Below are 24270 nucleotides of genomic sequence, written 5' to 3' on the forward strand. Positions count from 1 at the left end.
CTTCACTGAATAAATGGTGAACAATCTTCTATTTCACCCCTGTTTGTTTCCCTAAAGGAATATAAACATTCCAATCTTAATTTTACCCAATTTATCAACCAAATACTTACTTGATATAATAACATTATCACAAGTTAGTTATTCCTTAATCAATTTTCCCTAAAAGTCAGCTAGCTGAACCACTTCTGTTTTTCCATTTTAATTTTAACTGAAATTAGTTCTATTACTACCTGTTCCTTTCCATGTATATTTCACAACACGCTGACTCATTTGTGAATTCTTCATTTTACTTTTTTTGTTGTTATTATAAAGGTGATGTACAGAGGGTTACAGTTATATAAGTCAAGTGAAGAGTACATTTCTTTTTTTGGGGGGGCGAGGAGGTCCGGTTTGGGCCTGTACTCTGGACCTGGGCGCTGTCCCTCAGTTCTTCAGCTCAAGGCTAGCGCTCTACCACTTGAGCTACCTTCCCAGCCCATGAGTACATTTCTTTTTGGACAGCGTCGCCTCTTCCCTACCTTTCTCCCAGTTTTTCCCATCCATTCCCACCCACAGGTTGTATAGTTCATTTTCAACATAGTGTCCAGTGAGTACATTTGTTAATTCTTATGTTTATATCAGAATTGGTTGACTTCTTAGGTTGTTTTGTATTTGTTTTTTGCAGTACTATATCAGATCTGTTTGTGTGTTAGTCAATCTTCATTACTATGACAAAATGCCTGAGCTAAACAGCTTAGGAGAGGAAGTGTTTATTGGAACCCATGGCTTCAAACATTACAGTACTTGCTCACTTGACTCCATTGCTTCTGGGGGTCCATGGGTGATGAGTAAGTACATCATTATGAGGAGCATGCAGTGAAGCAAAGGTGTTTGCCTCATGGTGAACAGGAAGCAGAGAAAGACAACAGAAGTAGAGACACAGTAATCTTTTCAAGCACACACCCTCAGTGATCTAATTCCTCCAAGTAAGCCACACCTCCCAAAAACTCTACTCATCTATGAATTCATCAGTGGATTCGCCCATTGATGAAGTTAAAGTCCTCACGATCCAATCGCCTCTCAAAATCCCATCAGCTGGTAATTCAACCTTTAACAGTTAAGCCTTGGGGGACATTCTTAGGTTCAACAACACCCATGCACACATATACCAGTACCACCACTACCACCATCCTGCTCTTTCATGCTGGTTATCTTATTCTTGAGTACTTTTCTTGAGTACATTTCTCTCTAGCAGCTCCATGGGTTCTTTGTCCTAGCCTGGCTCATATGTTCTAAACCTGGCTTCTCTGGTGATGTCCAAATGGCAGAGATCATGAGAGGACTCGAAATTCCACACCCATAGCCTGGCTGCTCTAAAGACATGAGGGAGCAGCATTTCACAGCCAGCCTACAATTTTTACTTGCTGGACATTAGTGTGTTAACTCTGACTTAGCACATTTTGTGAAAATTAAATTTTTCCTCAGATATGTCAGGAATCTTATTGTCTGTGACTGGTTTTCATATTGCTAATCTACTTTTTATAAATGTTTCCAATCATTCTTTCTATAGGGAAGTGTTCACAGAACAGCCACCAATGACAAGTTCTGAATATTTACTGGATGTCTTTCAAGGCTCAGTGGCAACTCTGGTGAGCCCAGTGGCTTCCTCCTGTAATCCTAGCTACTCAGGAAGCTGAAATCTGAGGACTGTGGCTCCAACAGGCAGAATAGGCAGGAAAATCTATGAGATTCTTATCTCTGATTAACCCCACAAAAGCCTGAAGTAGATCCAGGGGCAAAGCACCAGCCCTGAGCAAAAAACTGCAAGTGAAAATTATATGTAGTTGCCTATTGTTACATAAAATAAACACTTTCATATATTACTATGGCTGGAGCTCAAGGTATTTTGCTCTTGTTTGGCTTATTTGCTCATAGCTGACAATGTACCACTTGAGCCATGCCGCCAGTCTAGCTTTCTTGCTGGTTAGTTGGAGACAGAGTCTCTTGAACTTACCTGCCTAGGCTGACTTTGAATTGAGAACCTCAGATCTCAGCCTCTTGACTAGGAAGGATTACAGAGATTAGTCCCTGGCACCCAGCTTCAGTTGTATATGTGTACACAAACAATATTTTCCATTGAATGATTTCAATATTCTATTTGAATGCTTTCAAGTCCCTTTATTATATCCTGTGCAAAGATCTATTGGGGGTCAAAAACAACATCATTCATCAATGACAGTTGTCAAACCTTTACTATGTGCTGCTGTTCAGTGTTGAATGTTTTTTTTTTGTGTTTTTTTTTTTTTTTGGTCCGGTCTTGGGGCCTGAACTCTGGGCCTGGGCACTGTCCCTCAGCTCTTTAGCTCAAGGCTAGCGCTCTATCACTTAAGCCACAGTGGAACTTCTGGCTTTTTTTTCTTTTGCTTATGTGGTGCTGAGGAATCGAACCTAGGGCCTCAGGCATGCAAGGCAAGCGCTCTACCACTGAGTCATCTTCTCAGCCCAGTGTTGAATGTTTTATATGGATTATTATATCCAATCCCTCCACAACATTAATTAATTACTTTAATTAATCCAATTTTATAGACAAAAAATATGAGGTACAGGAAAAAATGAATCAAGTAGCATGTTCAAAAATCACATAGCTAATGAAGGGTAATGCTGGGTAAGTTTTAAAGACAGTCTTGACTGCAACAATGTCCTCCACCAAGTTTTCTGTCATTCCTCTCCTCTTACACTGTGTGAGAACATGCATCAGGTGGAGACATTGATAAAGTAATCATACAAATACAATGCAGCTCCTACTATGTGCCTGGGACTGTATTCAGCCAGGATTTCTCACCGGCAGCATTTTAGAGATGTTAGGACAGGTGAGTAAGGAACTTTCCTGAACATTCTGGAATGTTCAGCAGCAGGTACAAGTAGCAGTCCTTCCCATTCCAGGTTTGACGACAACACAAAAGTCTCCAGACATGCCAAAGTCCTGGTGGGGGAAGAAAGAGGCAGGATAAAGGTGGAAGATAAAATAGCTCCCAGTTGAAAACCACTGCAGAAAACACTTCACTAATGTTAAGTCATCTAATCCTGTAATAACCCTACAAAATAGCTACTATCGTTTTTTCCATTTTAGTCACTTGAGGTCAGTTCCATTCTGGGTAATGTAATCACCCAGAAAGTGAGTTGAAAGGACAATTGATGATCTGGATCAGCCTAATTGCTTGTAATTGTCTTACTTCAAGATAATCATCTCCTTTGGCTCCAGAGCAATACTTAGATGAACACATTTTATAGGGGAAAAGATAATCTCTTTTTAACAAGGTCATTCTGAGTATGGAGAGGATCCTGGGAAGTTCCAATCTCTTTGTCCTTTTTGCAGTTAACTCAACAAATATTTACCGAACACATAAAATGTCAGGCTGCATCCTGAACCCTGCAGATACAGGAGCAAACCAGCAAAATCCTTATTCTTACGTCCTCGTGGGAGTGAACGCTCCAAGGAAAGATATAATCAAATAACTATTGAGAGTAATTTATCCTCTGGTAAAACAATCAGGCTAGGTATGAGCACATGCTAGCAGGGAGCCAGCACAGATTGGGTTAAATCCTTAATGAAGTCCCTATATGATGCTATTTACAAGACACTTGGGGAAAAGCACAACTTCAGGGGCAGAAAATAGATCACTCAGTTGCCAGAGGCTGAAGGGAAAGGGAAAGGTTAACAATAAAGAGACACGAGGGAATTTTGAAGATCATGGAAATGTTCTTGATAACATCTCCATTATGCAGGTAATTATGCAAGTACATTAACAAAATGTGCACTACAGAGGGTGGATGTTCATTCTAAATCAACAGGCATTATTCTCTGCCTCTGTGTGTGTGTCTGCCTGTGTGTCTGTGTGTCTGTGTGTCTGTGTGTCTGTCTCTGTGTCTCACACACACACACACACAGCACAGACCATTGTTTTAGAAATGGAGATTGAGAAAATAGCTCTAATGTTATTTTTTATGGTGGCAAAGGCAGGTATCTCCCCTGGGCCACAGCTTCCCAGAAGAGGAATTCAGGGAGAGAAAGAGAGAGAGAGAGAGAGAGAGAGAGAGAGAGAGAGAGAGAGAGCGTACATCCCAAGCAGCCCAGCAGGAGACAGAAGCTGCCTCATTATCATCAGTGGCTGTGGTCTGTTGTAGTGTAAGGCATAGCAGGGCACCAGGACATAAGTCACCCTCCCACAGTCAGGCAGCCGCAGGTTGCTGCTGGGTGCATCTCTCTCCCACAGGGAAGGAGATCTGCCTGATCAGCCCGCCACTGTTGAGAATGTTCAGAACTGAGATGTCACTTGGACCTCCACACTCAGGCCTCCTCAGAGCCTGGCCTTCTCACCTTGCCCACACATGGCTGCTTTGCCCACACTACCCCCATGCCAATCACTGAGAACAGCCTATGCAGGAAAGAACCTGTCGGAGCTGTTTTCCATAAAAGAGCTATGAGTCAGCCCTGCCTGCCCAGAGGGAACCCTCAGAAAATACAACCACTCTGAAATACTTTCTCCTACCACATTATTCCAGGTGCATCCATTAGGGGCATAATGAAAGGGGAAAGCATAATCCCAATACTCTTCATGTTGATAGAGTAATCTAACAACCTTTTGATTCTTTGATAAAGTAGAATCAATTGCCCTGACTGAAAGTTTCGGACCTGATAGATGGCAGCCTCAGATTTAAAACACAAACCAAAACCAACAACAACAACAAACAGACTGCAACAAGAGAATCCCTCTGAATCTCAAGCATAGCATTTCTTGATTTTTCTGGAATGGAGGAGAGAGAATGAAAAGATTGTTTCCTTCCGTCTTTGTATTTCGTAGCCGCCTATATTGACATTGAATATATTCAGATAGCGGGCACGCAAGATCTTCTGTTTACTGCTGTGTTTGTAGCTCAGGTCAGCTGTTTGCTATGCAGCCACAATATCTCCCCCAAGAATTCGGTGCTAAGGATAGTCACTGAATATAGAAGCAAGTGCGAACACAGAGGATGTGTGTTTTTTAAAAGATAAACAAAGCAGAAAAAGGAGAAGCATCATGATTGAAAGAACTTTTTGGCATACAAATCAAATTCAACATGTTTATTCTTTTCCCCCTAACAAGTAGCTGTGTTTTCTATGCTCTGGACATCTTCAAACTATTAGGTAAATATTGCCAAATGAGTATTCTACAAGCAAACCATCAGCACAGCAACGAACTTTGTGGAATGGTCATGAACTTGTTCTAGGAACACAGAAGCCAGATTGCGTGCTTCCTGTCTGTTAGGGATCAGGAAGTAATATATCAAGTGAAAGATGCATCCTGGGATTTTTTTTTAAAAATTAATACTAAGGTTTAAATTCAGGGCCTTGCCCTTGCTAGGCAGATGTTCTACCATTTAGCCACCTACCCTACTCGACTTTTTTTTTTTTTGGTCATTCATGGGGCTTGAACTCTGGGCCTGAGCTCTGTCCCTCAAATCTTCAGCTCAAAGCTAGCGCTCTACCACCTGGGCCACAGTGCCACTTCCAGTTTTCTGAGTGGTTTATTGGAGATAAGAGTCTCACAGCCTTTCCTGCCAGAGACTGGCTTTGAAACTCGATCCTCAGATCTCAGCCTCCTGAGTAGCTAGGATTATAGGCGTGAGACACCGGTACCCAGCTCCTACTGGACTTTTTGCCTTCATATTTCTCAGGTAGGGTCTTGCTTTTCTTGCCCAGGCTGGCCTGGTCTGCAACTCTGTGGCTTTAAGCTCTTCATACAGCTAGGATGACAAGCACATGCCACTAAAGTTTGTGTCTTACAAACCTTTTGTCTGGGTTAGCCTCAAACTTCCATCTTTCTGACTTCTGCTTCCAGAGGAGCTAAGATTACAGGTACAAGCCACTATGCCCAGCCTGAAACATTTCTTAACCCATAAGAATCAATGTCAGTTAGTAATCTACTGTTAATCTCTTTTATTCTTTTTTTAAAAAAATTTTACCAGTCCTGGGGCTTGAACTTAAGGCCTAGGTGCTGTCCATGAGCTTCTCTAGACTAGTGCTCAAGACTAGTGCTCTACCACTTAAGCCCTAGCGCCACTTCCAGCCTTTTCTGAGTAGTTTTTGAAGATAAGAGTCTCACAGACTTTCTTGCCTGGGCTGGCTTCGAACTGAGATCCTCAGAGCTCAGCCTCCTTAGAAGCTAGGATTATAGGCGTGGGCCACTGGCACCCAGCTCCAACTGTTAATTTTTAAAAATATAACACGTTTATTGAGACATTAGTGTCATTTTTTAATACATGAAAATAAACATAAGTATTTTTTGGCTATACCTTTGCCCTTATAAGTTTATGAAATACTAAACTTAAAGCCTTCTGAAATTTCATGAAACCAGTGATATAACACTATAAATTAGAGTAAAGTCCCCATCTGCATGTTCTATAATACTTAGGGAAAAAAATAGTCATCCTCCAATAAATTGATATTTCTCTTGGCTTTATAGCCAAGTGTGTTTTCATCCTTCCATCCATGCATCAAATATTTATGAATGCCTGTAGCAGGCACTCTCAATTAGTCAGAGAGACAGACAAGCAAGGCAACATTTACACTCAGTAACTGTTACAGTTAAGAGATTCCTAGTGTTCTATAGAAGCACAGAAGAAAAACATAGGCTGGAAAATTCTAGATAAAGGTTGCCAGAGTAGCTCTTTCATTTCCTAGTGGCAGCCATGGCTCATGGTCCCAAGAAGCATCTGAAGTGGGTAGCCACTGCCAAGCATTGGATGTTGGACAAACTGACTTGTGTGCTTGCTCCTCATCCATTCACCCACCCATCCCCCACAAGCTGAGAGAATGTCTGCCTCTCAGCATTTTCCTAAGAAACAGGCTTCAGTACTCCCTGACAGGAGATGAAGTCACAAAATTCTGCATGCAGTGTTTCATTAAGATTAATGGCAAAGTCAGAACTGCTATCACCCACCCTGCTGGTTTTCTGGATGTCATCAACATGAACAAGACCGGGAAGAATTTCTGTCTAATCTATGACACCAAAGGTCTCTTTGCTGTTCACCACATTATACCTGAGGGTACCAAATTACAAGTTGTGCAAAGTGAGAAAGATCTTTGTGGGCACAAAGACCATCTGGTGACTCACGATGCTCAAACCATTTGCTAGCCAGATCTCATCATCAAGGTCAATGTCACCATTCAAGGTAAGAGATTTCATGAAGTTTAACACTGATAACCTGTATATAGTGACCAGAGATGCTAAGTTGGGAAGAATTGGTGTGATTAGCAACAGAAAGAGACATCCAGGCTCTTTCCATGGGGTCCATGTGTAAGATGTCAAACAGCAAAAGCTTTGCCTATCCAGTTTTCCAATGCTTCTGTTATTGGCAAAGGCAATAAACCTTGGATTTCTCTTTGCCAAGGGAAAAGGATCTGCCTCACCATTGCTAACAAGAGGCTGGCAACTGTGGGTGAATTTCACCCACAGTCTTTATGTGCCATTGGAAATAAGAATCAAGGAATTTTACTTAATGAAATGGTCTCTGTGACATTAGAAATAAAAATCAAGGGATTTTAATTTAAAAATGACCTGGTATGATTTTTTAAAAGATTGCCACAGGAGATGCCTCTGAATTTGAGTCTTCAGGGCCAGCAGATCTTGGAAAGAGGTATGAAAAAATAAAGGCCCAATTGTGGGAGAAATAATATGTTCTAGACACCAAATCGTTCAGAATGGACACAGCACTAGAGAGGCAGAAAGGGGTGAGACCCTATGATGAACAATGAATGCTACTATGGTGGCCTAAAAAATAATAGGGAATCACTGGTGTGTATTAAGTAGGGTCCCAGAATTAGCCTAGTATTAGGAAGTATAGTCTGATTGTAGGAGATCTACTTGTGAGTGGGTGAGTGAAAATAAGTTTGTGAGAGAATGCCATTCTTCCCATATCCACAGCACTGTGTGGGTCTGTTCTTTGGAATGGACTGGCAGTGTGGGCCAGTCTCATCAGAAGATAGAGAACATATCTTAGGTCAGTTAGCATAGCCCTGACATTTGGGACTATGCAGTATCCATCTGACCAGATAAAGCACAAAGAATAAGAAAGGCATTTGGCCTGGCTTGTGGGGAAGTTAAGCTCTGAGACTCTCACATGAAAGTCAGAACAATGACCTTACCTGTGGAGAAAGAGAAGGACTTGGAGGTGAGCAGACTAGACAGCCTGCCTCCACAGTTACATGTGCCCTATGGGATGTCAGTGTGCTCCCGGGAGGATGGGAACTCGAGAAGCATAGCTGAACAAATGAATGAAGGTGTTGGTGTTCTTTCTGTTTTCCATAATAATTTCATTTTCATTCTCCTTTAGATTTTAGTCAAGTTCCTTTTGAAAATTCTAGATTGGGTTGCCTGTGGTAGAGTGCTAAGGAAACTTAAAAAAAAAATTGGTATTTGAGCCAAGTTCAAGTTCACAAAGGGAAGAGCTTACTCCAGGGAATCAGAGAAACCAGAGAACTTCAGGTAGACACATTTAACAACTTATACCCAATTCTTCTGAACCAGAGATTCTTCTTCCACAGGAAGAATAATACAGGAAAACTCTAATTTTACAGTTGCTTTGATGAGGCGGGGATAGTCATATAGAAATGTGATTGAACAAAAAAGGTCTAATCTGCTAGAAACCAAGCAAAACCCATCTGTTCAGATCCTTCTTATCTTGGTTGTAACATTTCTTCCTCCCAGATATGGGACCTCTGTGGAATAAGAGTCTTGTGAACTACGTTTGAATATGGTAAATCAGACAATTTCCTTATGTTCAACTCTTCTTACACATAATTGTAAGTTATGTGACTAACTCTAGGAAAGGAAATTCTGGTCTCTAAGGCCTAGGGAAGGAGATTCTCCTTTCTAATGCTTGCTCTGAAAAAAAAAAAAAAAGAAAGATGACAGACAGGAAAGAGGGAAAGTTCAAAGAGAAACTGCTTGTGGGGCCTTCATTTTAGAACATTGTTTTCTGAGCCCCACAACTGTTAACCTATCCCAGTCACTGTCAATTAAAATTATTTGAGCACTTACAAAGGACACTGTGTTAATACTGTCTGTAAACTTATCAGTAATAAAAGTATTCCAGTCCTGATCACAGCTATATTGTGCTTTCCCCAGGGACAAATACTAAGACTTGCACAGTTACTATCTGAATCTGTGGGTGCGTTTATGAATCAAGTTGTAGGACCTCAGCATAAATTATCTGTAATTGTTCCTTCAACTACTACTGCTAGTCAGTATTGCTAGAATGAGAAATAAAAATAGCCCTTTAAATTCTCATTTTAGATAGAGTATAACTGGGCTATGTGTTAGACTTCCTAGTATATCTAAGTCATATGACTCATACAAGGCCTATGAAAGCCGTTGGCCATTACAAAAGAGAAATACACTCTGTCCCACTGAGGTTGAGTCATTCATCCATTCAAAAAATGCTTGATTATCTACTCTGTGCAGGCAGTAGAGTGTACATTCCCGAGAGTGAGAAGAGAATCAAACAGATAAGCCAGGCGGTGGTAATGCAGGGAGGTGAGGAGATGGGGGAGGGGCCTGCAGGTGTCACCCTACAGTTAGGAAAGGTGACAAGGAAAAGTGAGGCAGTCATTTGCCAACCCAAAAGCCTGCCACCAGCGGGGGGCCCTGACAACCAGCACAGGCCCCGTGGCCCGCCTCCTGGAGGGGGCGGGGCGTTGAGGCTGACGTCAGGGCTCTGTGGACTGAGGGCTGCTGGAGGGGGTGGGGCACTTAGCCCCACCTGGCAAGCTGTCACAGGAGTTGTCAAGCGCTGTCAGCTCTCAAGAAGCGATTGGACGGTGGGCAGCTTGGGGGAGGGGCGTGAATGGCGGTTGGAAACCATTAGACCCGTTGGAGTGGGGGAGGGGTGCAGCCTCTGGATAGGCTGCGTGTTGAGGTGGGGGGGGGCGTGCGTGGAGAGAGAGACAGCAGGAGGGGAAAGACGAGCAAGAGGCGACCCCGGAGCAGAGCAGGGCAGGCCCGCGGCGAGGCCCCCAGCGAGGCCTGTGGAGCGGCCCCTCCCAGGGCAGGGCAGGCCTGTGCAGAGTGGAGAGGCCTGCAGGGAAGAGGAGGAAGGAAAAGCCTTCCCTCTGGAGGTTCGGAGCTTCGGAGGTCTGGGGCTGGAGGTCTGTAGTTTGAAGGGTTGAGGCGTAATAACCCGTGGGGGCCCCATAATCCGCGGGGCCCAATAGTCTGCGTGGCCGCGTGGCCTGGCCTGCTGGAGGGGGCGGGGCCCCAAGAGGCGAGCCTCACCGCTCCACCGACCAGGTCACGGGACAGAGCAGGGCTTTGGGAGGCTGACCTCGCCGCCCCGCAGGGCGCCGCCGCGGGAGGGCGGAGCCGTGCCGCCGAAAGGGGCGGGGCATGCCTCCGAAGGAGTGGGGCATGCCGCCGAAAGGGGCGGGGCATGCCACTGGACGGGTGGAGCGTCGAGCCCACACAGTGGGCTCGCAGGAACTGATTGGACAGTGGGCAGCTTGGGGGAGGAGCATGAATGGTGGCTTGAAACCGTTCTTGGGGGAGGGACCCAGCCTATCTGGGTATATATAGGCTGCGTGCTCCAAGGTTCGGGGAGTAGGGGAAAAACCAGAGGCGGGAGGAGCGGTTAGGGAAGGGTTAGGAGAAAACAGGGAGTTAGTACGGAGTTAGCTCGGAGGGAGGGGAGGAGTAGGAGTGGAGGAGAGAGGGCAGGAAGGGAAAGCTGGCGAGAGCAGGGCAGGCCTGTGGAGGACAGGGCAAGCCTCGGGAGGCCATTTGGGGCCTTCCTCCAGAGAGGCCTGTGGAGAGGCCTCCAGGAGCAGGGAAGGGCAGGCCTGTGGAGAGTGGAGAGGCCTGCGGTGGAGGAGGAAGAGAAGGAAGGGAAAAGCCTTCCCTTTGGAGGTTTGGAGGTCTGGGGTTGGAGGTTTGCAGACCCACTAATAAAAGTCGGAGGGTCAGGACTGCCTATTGGAGGCTTGGAGGTTTGGTAGTGGAGGCTGCTCTTGGTTCTGGGATCTAGCCCAGGACAAGATAGTCTCAAGACCCTTTTCTGGTGTACATAGTGTAAATAAACTTCTTTTGTCCACCTTTCACTGTCTGTGCCTTGATGGATTGTCTCGCTCTTGGGAGGTCATAAGTGAGGTTGATGGTTTGCAGACCAACTAATAAAGGTCGGGGCTGCCCACTGGAGGCTTGGAGGTTTGGTGGTTGATGTTGCTCTTGGTTCTGGATATCTAGCCCAGGACAACGTAGTCGCAGGCCACCTTTCTGGTGTAAATGGTGTAAAAAAAAATTTTTTTTTGTCATCTTTAACCATGCCTCGATGGATTGTCTTGCTCTTTGGAGGCCATAATTACAGAGGGACACAGAGATTCACCAGTGTTTGATGCCTAGACAGAAATAGTGGTGTGGAGACTGATAAGCAGTAGGAACTCAGGCTGTTGGCAGAGAGCCAGAACAGAGTGGCTGTTTTGGTTACTTTTAGTGGGGTGATGGAGGAAATAAGCTGAAAATCCAGGTTAGTAAATCAAATGAAATGGATTTCAGAAGAGAACAATGTATTTTAGAGAGACAGACAGACAGAGACAGAGAGACAGACTATATCTTTTTTTTTTTTTAATCAGTCATGGAACTTGAACTCTGGGCCTGGGTGCTGTCCCTCAGCTCTTCAGTTCAAGGCTAATGTTCTACCACTTGAGCTCCAGCGCCACTTTCGGTTTTCTGGTGGTTTATTGGAGATAAGAGTCTCATAGACTTTCTTGCCTGCCCAGGCTGGCTTTGATCCAGGATCCTCAGATTTCAGCCTCCTGAGTAGCTAGGATTACAGGTGTGAGCTACAGATGCCTGGCTGATACACTATCTCTTCAATTTGCCTTTTACAATTGTTATCTGATTTGATGGCAATGCTTTTCTAGAATACAGATTCAAAACTTGAATAAGAAGTAACTATAAACAGGAAGAAACAAGAATGCTATTTGCTATTAATGGCACACAATGGTGAACACTGAAAAAGCAAATGAAGATTAAACAGGAGTACTAAATTTCAAAAATGCAGGCTTTAGGTTTACATAGACCTTTGTACTTAAAAGATAATACTATCTAAGGATGTCATTTTATGGGGGAGTATCTTCTCCACAAGGCACTGATAAAAATTGTATTGGAAGGCTTGAGATTATAGCCAGCCCAAGAAGAGAAACAATTGTAAACAATATTAAACCCTAACAATTGCAACAATATTAACTCTTTCCATCCTCTTCCATTTGAACTAGCAGTCTAAGTACTTCATGGTTTTATATTATGTTATTTATATTATTATGTTGCTTTTTCTAACCACTTCTTCCAAGCAGAAGTACACAAAGCATTCCTAAATCCTAGTCACCCTAAGCAGCTACTTCAATTTGGTTATATTATTCAATTATCAGTTTTCTGGACCACTTGCTTTCCAGTGGGTTTGGCTTTTTTGTTTTGTCGGCCATAAGACTTGCCAGGGCGCTACCCCTGAGCTCTTTTGCTCATGGCTAGCACTCTACCACTTTGAGCCACAGTTCCACTTCCAGTTTTTGTAGATAAGAGTCTCATGTGGACCTTTCTGCCCCCGCTGGCTTCGAACAGCGATCCTCAGATCTCAGCCTCCTGAGTAGCTGGGATTGCAGACATGAGCCACTGGCCTCCAGCTGCCAGTGGGATTTTATTACGGAGATATACGGAAGATCTCCTGAGCCACATTCAACCCCTCTCAGTAAGATTTACAACACTGGATCGACTAGAAGTGAACAAATGACTTACTGTGGGTACCAAATGCATGGGGGTCTTTTGGTACACGCGCCTTTGAGAGAAGCAGGGAAGGATGAGCACCCACCCCTTCCTCCCCTGAGCCCTGGGGGGGGGGGGGGGGGGAACCATAGCTGCTTACTCAGACCTAATAATGTGGTCACTTACAAGGTGTTCCAGTGTTGTGGCACAGAGGTGCTTGATACATTATTGTAGTTCTCAGCACTAGCATACCGGAGTTCATTGCATGTTTGCTAGAGGACTTCATAAAGACCCTGCTTTTTCAGATTCTTGGTATCCCACCGAGGGAAAACTGATAAGGGCCAAGGTTCATGATCAGACACAATGATCAGATTCTTACAAAAGGAAAGGAAATTAGATTATTGCAAGAAGGGGCTGGAGCACAGAGGTAAATCTTGGTGGGTTTCCACAAAGCCGAGACCCACTGGCAGGCTCCCCATCATCTCCCAGCCCGCAGAGGGACCTCGTGCAAAACTTCCACTCCAGGAATCTCCCTAGCCCGCGCGGGAAACAGCTGGGAACAACCCAGACCTTAGTCCGATCCGCCTCCTCTACGGCCCAGAGCCCGCCCCAGTCTGACGTGTCCCGTTCCCCGGGAGCCCCCAGGTCGCCGGCAGCTACCGCTCCCTCCAGCCCTGGCTCAGGCCAGGGAACGGAAGCTGCAGATCCGCCCCGGCCCTCGAGAGGCGGGGTCTCTCGGGGGGTGTGGTCCCGCTGCGGGCGGGGCTTCTGGAGGGGCGGGGCTTGTTGAGAGGGGCGGGGCGGGCAGCCGCTCGCGCCGCGCAGGGTCTGACTGACAGGCGGGTTCCGACCCCCGCCCCGGAGCCCGCCCCCTCCGGAGCTTCCTGACGAGTTTGGACCCCGGCCTGGCGCAGCCCGGCGAAGGGGAGTCGTTCGCTCCCGGTCGGCCGCCGCCAGGGGTGAGGCTGCCGGGAAGGGGCTGGGGGCGCGCGAGGGGCCGAGCATCCCTCTCAGGGACGCGCCGGCCTCCGGCCCCCGCCTCCCCGCCTCCTCCCGACCGGCCGCCCCGCCCCGCCGTGACCTCTGGCCACCGCCGGAGCCCGCCGCGGTAAGTGCGACTTCCTCCCTGGCGCCCGGGGGCGCGGGGCCCGCTGCCGCCCCCACGCGACCCCCCGCCTCGCGTCGCCGCGGGGGCGCCCGGGCTGGGAGCGAGGGGGCCCGCGAGGCGTCCCGACCCGCCGCGGGTAGGCCGGGCCGGGCCTGGGACTCGAACCCGTGGCTGCAGAGCTGCGGCCCGGGCCGCCCCGAGTTTACTGAAAGTTCTCCACGCGGACCGCCGCTGTCGGCCCCCGCGGCTCTCCCGGACTGCCCAACAGCTCACCAGCAGCCGGGTTTTATTTTCCCTCGTGGTTCCTGGCGGGCAGTCACACCTAAGTTTTTACTCTTTGTTCTCAGTAGTGGCCTCCCCCACCCCCACCCCCACCCCCACCCCCAAGGTGGAGAACGAGAAGCGATCGGCGGTGGCTGGCCCACACTTGGATTTAAACATTTGTTTCAGTGCTTGTCTCCGAATCTGAAGCTGGCGGGAAAAAGTTGGCCGTGACAAAGTGTATGAAAGTACTGTGATCGCGGGTCTCATCGGCTCACTGAGTGTTTAAAACTGTTTCAGAGTAACTGACAGATTCACGCCATCCCAAGAACACAAAAGTCTTTCCCCCATCCATCCCCTTTCCCACCCCTCCCCCCAGGATGGTTAATTTCTTAGAAAAGGAATCCTTTCACAGATTATATACCGGCGGAACCCCTTCCAGCTTTCTTTGGAAAGTGAAGTTGCTGTAATTAAGTGCCAAGCAGTTTTACTAGTGCCAAATGAATGTTTATTCTCTTTTCAGGAAACAGTTTAATATTTAATAAATCATCCTCTTAGATGGCAGTTTACTAAGTCTTTTTAGTTATTAGATCACAGGGAGACGGAAGAAAACCTTCTGATTTTAAGCATTTACAGAGTATTGTGAATGTGTGCTTCATTGGCTTGTCATGACTTATGTAAACAATTTTACATAAAGGTGAATTTTACAAAAAGGGCAATACATAAACAATTCTGCCTAAGAACGGTGTTTTCCAGTATTGAGGCTTGAAAGGAGCAATTTCTTGTGGGCCCAAATAAACAGGAGAGGGTATGATATAGTTGACAATATTTTTAAAACATCTCTGTTATAGGGCAAATAATACAACTCAGAATAAGGTCTCTGGAGTCAGATGATCCATCTGTAACCTTCAGAATGACCTGAACTAGTATTTTCCAAACCATGTTCTAAGGAATTATAAAGTAGCTTATTTTTTTTAAATAAGATTCTGAGCTCTGGGACTGGATGGTAGAGCATTTGCCTATTATACACAACACCCTAAATTTGATTATCAGAGCCAACTTCCTTCCCCAAAAAAGTAAGATTCTGAGCTAAGGGCAGGATTAGACACATTTCAATAATTTTTTAACAACAGAATTTCTTGAAGGTTTACAAGGCTAAAATTCGGGTTGATTCTTTCAAAGAATCTATTGTGTGGTGTTTTTCAAATTTAACAGGCTATTTTTCAGGTAGTTCTTCGTATTTCTTACAACTGAGGTTTGATTAGAACCAGAGAGGAAGAATTTGAACTTAGTGAATATGATAAGAATCAAAATGGTGGTAATCTAAAAGCATTTGACAAAGTAGTCTGGAGCTTCTTTCTGTTTTGTTTCAAGGCATTTAATTGTCTTATGAATTGAGTAAATTTAAACAAATAAGAATCCTTAAGGAATTACTTTTAATTATCTTGAATCAGATCACACATGATGGACTTGCCATTTTATCACCAACACTATTTGTACTAATTTACTATCAAATCCTAGATTCTGTTGTCATAAGGGAACTTTGAAGAAAGAGCAAGCAATTTGGAGCAGAAAATCTTTCCTTTTTTTTCTTCTGGAACTGAGACTTGAACTTAGGGTCTGATGCTTTCACTCACAAGTTTGTGTTCTGCCATCTGAGCCATGCCTCTAGCCTGTGGACCCAGAAAATCTGAGAGGTGCTACCCTCATGCACAGGGATGTTTGCAGCAAGTCTATGAGCCTGGCTGAATCAGTTTCCTTAAGATTAGAATGAATATAGCATGCCACTCAGAATAAATATTCAAAATGTACTAAGTTCTGGTAATAGAAAAACCAACTTTCAAATGCAAATGAAATAATATATCAAGAATCATTCATGGTCTAAAATTATTCCCTAGCTGAGTACAGATGGCAAGCGATTGGAGGGCCGGAATAGCTCTTCACCCAAGGAGTTTGCTTCCTGAGTTTCAAATGATAAGTAGTGAGAACTGAAGATGAGGGATAGGTTTTGAATTTTAGTTCTTGTTTCATTATAAGAGTTTATTTGGATAATGTGCAGCAAACACTTCTATACAAAAGTAATTTCTAAATGATGCACTGCTGTGCAAAACATGCTGAATTTCTGAGGGCTAGAGCTCTTCATCCTTATACTATTTATGAGAATTTATGAACGAGATGTTTGCTGACTGTATCAGGCAGGATAGGTTATGCTTTAGAAACAGAAGACATCCCCTTCCCCCCCTTCCCCCAGACTTCCTTCCCTTACTGGCTTTAAACAAAAAGGTTTATTTCTGTCACATTACATATCCAACTAGGCTGTACTCCTAGTAGTCATTTGGAGCCTTAGGCTGTTACAGTCTCAGCACATTCTTCCACAGTTGTTAGGACTGGGGAAAGGATGTGATGACTACTACTTGAAAGTGAAACATTAACTTCTAACACCATTTCATTGGCCAGACAAGTCATAAGACTACAACTAACTTCAGGGAGGTAGGGAAATACAGGAGGAGACCTGGAATAATCTGTGGACAGTACTGTTTTCTTCACTAAGCAGATGTTGTAGTCCTAAGAGTAAACACAAAATCTGAATAAGTCAAATCTAAACTATATTTTTTCAGTACTCTATTTAGAAATAGAAAACAGTAAATCTTTGTGTGTTTGTGTTTAGTTGGAGTTATGCCAATGAGAATTATAAAGGACATCTTAATTTGAAATAAAATGCTATTGGAATGCTACAATTAGATGTACTGTTTTGATCAAATGAATTTCACTCTTTTTTAATCATATGTGTACTCAATAAACATTTGTTAAATATGTATAAGGCACTGTTTTAGTTCCTCTGAGAATAGAGAGATGAATGGAGAGTTTATAATAAAATAGTTTCTAGAATAGAAACTATATAATAATAGAATAGTTTCTATAGAAAATAGCCATAATTTGAGTTCTCTCTTCCTTTCTCAAGGCAAAATTAACAGAATTTTTTTCTTTGATAAAATGGACTCACACATATAAAATATATAATAGATACATACATATAAACCATTGTACTTTGTGTGCCTTTTCCCTTATTTTTGTTCTGAGTATCTCCTGATAAGCTACACAAAACCTCTTCTACTAGCTTAAGTAAAAAGAATGTTTTGCTTGAAGAGCAATTTAGCTTTATATCAGTCCAAAGGCTAAAAGTTCAGCTAGGTCTCAGGCAACTGACATCAGTAACAGAGTTAAGAGTTAGAGCTATTTTGTCTCTTCCAGCTGTATAGGATTCCTTTGCCAGTCACTGTACATATACTCAGTTCATCTGTTTCTCTTCTCTAGTTTCTGTCAGTTTTGCTATCACATAGATACTTTAACCTTAGAGTTCACACAGGGGAAACTAGACTCTTAGCAACTCCAGCAGATCTGAGGTTTCATGAGTGCCTCATCTTTGTCAGCCCCTAAGTTAACCAACATTGAGATTTGAAAATAATGGAGTTGGCCCTGAAGTATAACAAGCTAGGGTAATTGGCAGCTTTATAGTACAGAAAGAGGCAATTCTAATAGCTTGCAATCAAAGAAGGCTGAGATTAAAGAAACCCTAGATGCCATCAAAAGTTCTGCACAATTAACACCAGCTTGCAAGTTTTAGTGGGTCAGACTGATTACAGTGATCAGGATAAGAAGGAGAACTGGAGCTGACTTGTAGCTACTGTACTCCCTCCCCGAACACTGGCAAATGCCATCTCCATTGTAATCAAGCCTTTCATTTACCAGTTCCTCTCCCAAGGTACAGTTGGCTGAATTGTCCAACTCTTCAGTCACCTGCCCCAATCCTGATGCAGCACTCACTGACTTTCCCTCATGGAGAAAGAAGGGAGCACTTAATATGTTCCCTTGCTGTGCTCTGTCTATGATGCAGACTGAGGTTTCCAAGAGACTCTTCATCTAGACCTCTTACACATTTATATGCTGTTGCCATATCTCTTCACCAACTAAATCCATTTTTATTCGCAATAAATTTCCATTCTTTTGTTATCTGTGTGTGCTTGGCTTCTCTAGCAAATTCCCCTGCATTCTTTACCTATGCAATATCTCCTTTCTTCCCAGTTGAAAAATATCCATAGCTTCACCTCAGCAGGCTGAAGGGATGAACTATGGGGAGGTGGTATATGATACCTGGAAGAGGGGATCCCCAGGAAAGTAACAACAGAGGAAGGTGAGTAAATAAAAAGCTGTGTATGAGATCAGCTGGAATCTTTGTCAGAGATACAAGAGAAAAGATCAAACATGGGGAGGGAGCTTGGGTTCAATTTTAGAAGATATGTCTTACATTCTAAAATGTGCTTGTACTCTCATTTCTATAGAAAGGGGTCTTGTAGGTTCAACTAAACTGTTCAGATGCAGAAAACTACCATACCATAGGCTCTTTTCTTTTTTTTTTTTGCCAGTCCTGGAGCTTGAACTCAGGGCCTGGGCACTGACCCTGAGCTTCTTTTGCTCAAGGCTAACATTCTACCACATGAGCCACAGCACCACTTCTGGCTTTTTCTGTCTATGTAGTACTGAGGAATCAAACCTAGGGCTTCATGCATTCTAGGCAAGCACTCTTACCACTAAGCCACATTCCCAGCCACCAAAGGCTTTTTATTCAGCTGAGTATCAGACAAAAAAATCACAGATTACCAACTGGGTAGCATCACTGTTCCTTATCTATGGGAGTGATCTTCACTATAGACTGCCCAAAGCATACCTTCTAGTCAGTGTCTCTGAAGAAGTGAGCACAGAGCTGGGTTTATGCCTATAATCCTAGCTCCTTGGGAGGCTGAGATCCCAGGGTCATCATTAGATGCCAGCCAGAGTTGGAAAGTCCTTGAGACTCTTATCTCCAATTAATCACAGAAGTGGTACTGTGGAAAAGGGTACTGTGGCTCAGATTGTAGAATGTTGCTAGCCTTGAACAAAAAGGAGCCCAGGTTCAGCTCCCAGGGTAAAAGTTCAAGCCCCAGCCCCAGCAAAAAAAAAAAAAAAAAAGCCACAAGAGCTACCTGGTTTAAAACACACACACACACAGAGAACTCAGTATCTCTTTTACAGCTCCATAGATTTAGTGCGCACACACACACACACACACACACACACAACTCAGTATCTCTTTTACAGCTCCATAGATTTAGCTGAAAGGCACATGCTAATTAAAAGCCATCACAGGAAGTAAAACTAAATTTTATAATTTGTTTATGAGGAACAATAGGTAGATAGATAGATAGATAGATAGATAGATAGATAGATAGATAGATAGATAGATCGATCCTGAGTCCTAAAGCAAATGGACTAAGCAGGGAGCTCATTCTTCCTATAAGCAACGTTACCAGAGTTGACATGCCCTGTTCTGCAGATTGACAGCTGTGCAGAGCTGAGGGTTAACTGAATGTGAAGTACAGAGGAGACAAGTTTTATTATTTCTGCTCACATGTGTACTGCCCACAGTGCCTTTGGTTGGGAAAACATTCAGTAATATATTTTGCTTATCTTGATGTAGTGTGTTTTAATTTTTTTTATCATAGGTAAAAGTATGAAAATAGGCTGAAAGGAGTGTTTTAGGACTAAACCATTAAGACACATGAATTCCATACAAAGAGGTTGGCTTTTATTATCTTCTAGATCAAAAATAAAATAATCAAGCCTTTTGTTAGAATGATATAGTCACAAATTGCACTCCAGGTTTCTTTAGCTGTACTAGGAGAGTGGATAGAAGAGGATTTAGACTTGAGACTTGCTTGTTAGTATTCCTTTTTTCTGAGGGCCACAGAGATATTTTCCTGATAAACAGAAAGAAAAAATATTCTGTGCTCTCTGCTATTTAGAATTGCTGGACATGTATAGCATGGTTATTTGGGAGGGGCCTGAACTAGTTTGTCCTTGTAAATTATTTGTCATTCCCGTCACCACTGGAGGTTGAGAAGACCAGTCAGATGGGCTTCTTAATGATAGATTTTTAACATAATGTACAATTAACACTAAGAATCTTTCAGAGATTTCCATTTCACTCACTGGCTTTTCACCTTTTGCTTTTTGTTGGAGCTGAATTATAGTAGTTTATTGGTGGCTTAAAAAAATTTTTTTAATTTAAGTTTTAGAAGAAGCCAGGATGTCTTTAATGCTCAGCTGGTCTTATTAATGCTTGTAGTGACTAAGTATTTCTAAATATGAACATCTCCTTTTGTCCTCTGTATTGTTCACATTATCCTTTACTGCCCTTTTCCTTGTCTGACTTATCTGCCATTCTGATGTAAATATATTGTTTATAAAATCCAATTGGTCCTGCAACAAAATCAAGTTTATCTCTTGATTTGTTCATTTTGTGTTCAGACACCCCAGGCAACTTTGGTTATATATATTAGAGAGTACTGATTGCTATCTTTTCTACCTCTGTCACCCTAAAGCCACATGGAAGACAGAAACACTTCTGGACCTGGTTCAGGTCAGTAAAAGTCAAAATGACACTTATCCACACAATTGGGTACCTCAGCACATGCCAAAGATAACAGATCAGGCCAGGCATTAGTAGTGGTTCTCCCCCCTTTGTGGTACTGCAGCTCCTGACCATGTGTCACAGCAAATGCATAAAGCTATATCCACAAAAATCTAAGGAGTGTGTGGCAAGGAAATATCTCTGTCTCTTACTCTCTGTGTCTCTGTGTCTCTCTGTCTCTTTCTCTCTCTCTCTCTGCCCCATCCTCTCCCCTCTTACCAGTTAATCAAATCAAAGGCTATTTTGTAATTTTTATGGTACTGGGAAGGGTTGAACCCCAGGCCTTTGCATGTTTTGCTAAGTAGGTATGTGTTCTGCATACCAGAGACTGAGGTGGCTATTTGCAAAATCCGCTATTGGGCTACAGTCACACTACAATCAACTAGTATCCTATACAATGACACTACAATCAACTAGTATCCTATACAATGAGCTTGAAAAGAAAGGATACATAATATTATTTAGTAAACTTAAAAAAAATTTTTTTGGCAGCATTGGAGTACTCAAGGGCCTCACATTTGCTTAGCTTACGTACTCAGCTAGCTCTGCCATTTTAACCATGCCTTAAGCCTAGATTTTTCTGGTCATTTTAGAGATAGAATCTAATGAACTTTTCTGACAGGGTTGGCCTTGAACTGACATCTTCCTCCAGATCTCAGCTTAGTGAGTAGCTAGGAGTACAGGCATTAGCCATGGGTACCTGGCTAATTTGCTTAGCTTTTTAAAAGAGGTTCCTATCTGAATACTAGATATTACTACAGATACATGGTTGAGATTACTTTTAATGTTGCATTGCAGCACTTTATCCTATAGGAAATAGTGATAAAAATGGAGGGAACCGAATAGGGAGAAATCTGAAACACTCGTATTTAGTGCAACTGTGATGAATTTAACGATATTTTTTATTTGGGGGGGGGGGTTGGTCGTGGGGTTTGAACTCTGGGCCTGGGCACTGTCCCTGCGCTCTTCAGCTCAAGGCTAGCACTCTACCACTAGAGTCATAGCTCCACTTCCAGCTTTTTCTGCTTATGTGGTGCTGAGGAATCGAACCCAGGGCCTCATGCATGCAAGGCAAGCACTCTACCACTGAGCCACCTTCCCAGCCCTTTTAAGTTTTTTTTAATCCTATTTTACTGAAAGTATTTAGGATCAGGAGGTGATTTGCCCCAATTACATACTGGCTGATGAATTGCTTAGCTTAGGCTCTTGAACCATATTAATTAGGCAATCATTTAATGATAATGTAGGAAAATAAGAACAAAGAACTCTGAAACCACTACCTTTTAATGGACTCAGATTTACCTGATGCCCTCTTTTCTGTCTGTAAAATATATGTACTGATCCCAGCAGCCAGCTGAACACCCATGGATTAGTAGGCTATACCAGAACAGACCTATAAGTTGTATAATTCCCAAACCTGTTTTTAAAAGTTGTACATATTATAGGAATTGTAAAACTATAGTAAATGTGAATTAAATAGGATGTAAAGATATTTCTATGAAAATTAATGAATGCTTTGGGATGTCTCAAAAAAGCAAGTTATTAAAAATTTGCTATCAAATTGAACCAACACTGGACAATTGTAAATGATTAAGAGAAAAGCCATCAAAGTCTACAGTGGTTCTTGTCAAAGACTCTGGATCAGCTGCCTGGTCTTTAGACTGTTAGTAGTTCTCAAGGAAATAAGGAGCTCACACCAGAATACAAATGAATAACATCACTAAGTACACTGTTCGGTTCAGCTGACACTTTTTTTTTCTTTTTCATGGTAAGACTTCCTCCCTCAAGAAAGCAATGAATTTAGTCTTAGTCTGGCACTGGATTTTTTCATGGTGGTCATCATTGGTCTAATGAATTCTGTATTATTCTGGTATTCTGTCAGAAGTATATATGTGTTCATTCTTTCTCCAGTATAGAAAGCCTAAGTGTAAATCAGATAGATGATAGATCATCATTGGCATGGCTTATACAAGAAAGATTACCCTAGCCCACTAGGAGACCTTATCAAGTATAAGGCGTTAACTTAGTACAGAAAAGCTTGTGAATAGATGTGCATTTGTATTTTCAAATCAGAAATCTTTAAGAGTAGGTACATGTCCTTTCTATGATTGCTAATGTTTTCATGCAATTGACAACTATGGATTTTATCACAGGGTGACTTTCACTGTACTGAGGTTGATGTGAGTATGACTTTGACTTCTGTAACTATCTTAGCTTACCTTGTTGTCTTAGCTTATTCTGTGAATGCCTTGTATTTCTTTGTCATGCGATAATTGCACTTTTTATTTTTTATTTTTTTAATTTTTTGGGGGTCTGGTCGTGGGGCCTGCACTCTGGGCCTGGCCACTGTCCCTCAGCTCTTCAGCTCAAGGCTAGCGCTCTACCACTTGAGCCACAGCGCCACTTCTGGGTTTTTTTCTTTTTGTTTATTTGGTGCTGAGGAATTGAACCCAGGGCCTTATGCATGCAAGGCAAACGCTCTACCACTGAGCCACCTTCCCAGCCTGAACTTTTTAAATTAAATGTCAGTTCCTGAATTATAAATGCCTTGAAAGCCACTGTCCTTTCACCTTCATAGAGAAGGTATTAATAAGTAATTTCAATAAAATTATTGAGTTGATATGAGCAAGTAATATGGACTGCCATAGGATCGTATGGTAAGTGGACACAATTTAGTTTGTTAAACTTTATTCCACTTACATTTTTAATCTTACTTATAGAATAAACAAAAACAAAATCCCTTTACAAGATAGCTTTTACTATGAATTTTTACTCGCATGCCAGAGTTCAACAGCTGTATTTTCAATTTGCCAAGAAGCTTACAAAGCCTAAGTCCTCCCTCAGTTTCTTCAACTAATGTAAATATTTTATTTTAAATTTTATTTACTGTTTGTATCAGAAATAATTCTCAATTGATTTTAGCAAAATTATTAAACTACTTAATTTGGGATTTTAAGGCTTATTTCAGCCTTTCTAAGTACAAACAATTTTGCTGCAAACATTTGTGGTAATTTTGAAGAGAATTAAAATACAACCAATGTTAACAGCTTAGCGTTCTTCTATCTACACTCTTCTGGTTTCTTAAATAGACTGTTCTTTTAAAGGATACACTAATCCTCCTTTAGACTCCTATTTGGTGGCTAGATAGATAAGTAAAACCAAACTATCCAGAGCCACACTTAATCTTCCTGAAATTATATCCTTCTTTCATTCCTTATGTCATTTTTGTCTCTATTACCCAGGTTTCTGAAATATTTTAAAAAATACTTATCCCCTTTCAAGTTCTGTGGCTTCTAGCCAAGTTTAAAGAGATATTAAATAAATGCATCTTACATTGTAGAGTTATCAAACTGGTTCTGCCTCCCTGCCCTCATAAAACCATTTTCACCACTGCTAAATTCATCTTCTTGAAGTTTACCTGTAAACCCTTACCTTCAGAATCTTTTCCTCACCAAAATGCAGGAAACAGCCATTCCTTCATAAACCAGGAAGCCTTTCATTTAAGTCCTCCTTCTGCTAAATCTTAGGATCTTCATGGTCAAGACCTATGTCATTGATTCATATCTTATATTTAAATTCAGTAAATATTTGAATGGCCATGTACTGCACAAAGTGCTTTTCAT

At 42.7% G+C, this 24270-nt stretch overlaps 1 protein-coding gene and 1 pseudogene across 5 annotated transcripts in view; both read left to right on the forward strand.

Annotated features, from left to right (window-relative positions):
* The first annotated feature begins 6684 nt into the window (after nt 1-6684).
* Nucleotides 6685-8359, forward strand: LOC122106815 (annotated as a pseudogene).
* A 5285-nt stretch (nt 8360-13644) lies between these two features.
* The window catches only part of Klhl5 (kelch like family member 5), a 59972-nt gene continuing 49346 nt past the window's right edge, over nt 13645-24270 (forward strand). The window contains exons 1-2 of one of the 5 annotated variants that reach the window (XM_042678243.1): nt 13806-13878; nt 18223-18331. In XM_042678243.1, the coding sequence (XP_042534177.1) occupies nt 18270-18331 (62 nt within the window). In that variant the 5' untranslated portion in view covers nt 13806-13878; nt 18223-18269. Of the gene's footprint in view, nt 13879-18222; nt 18332-24270 lie in introns of those variants that run through there. The other 4 variants (XM_042678245.1, XM_042678240.1, XM_042678239.1 and 1 more) reach the window with 4 other exon arrangements.

This window comes from Dipodomys spectabilis, unplaced genomic scaffold (assembly GCF_019054845.1).
Source record: "Dipodomys spectabilis isolate Male_0828 unplaced genomic scaffold, ASM1905484v1 ptg000043l, whole genome shotgun sequence".
In the NCBI taxonomy this organism is placed as follows: Eukaryota; Metazoa; Chordata; class Mammalia; order Rodentia; family Heteromyidae; genus Dipodomys; species Dipodomys spectabilis.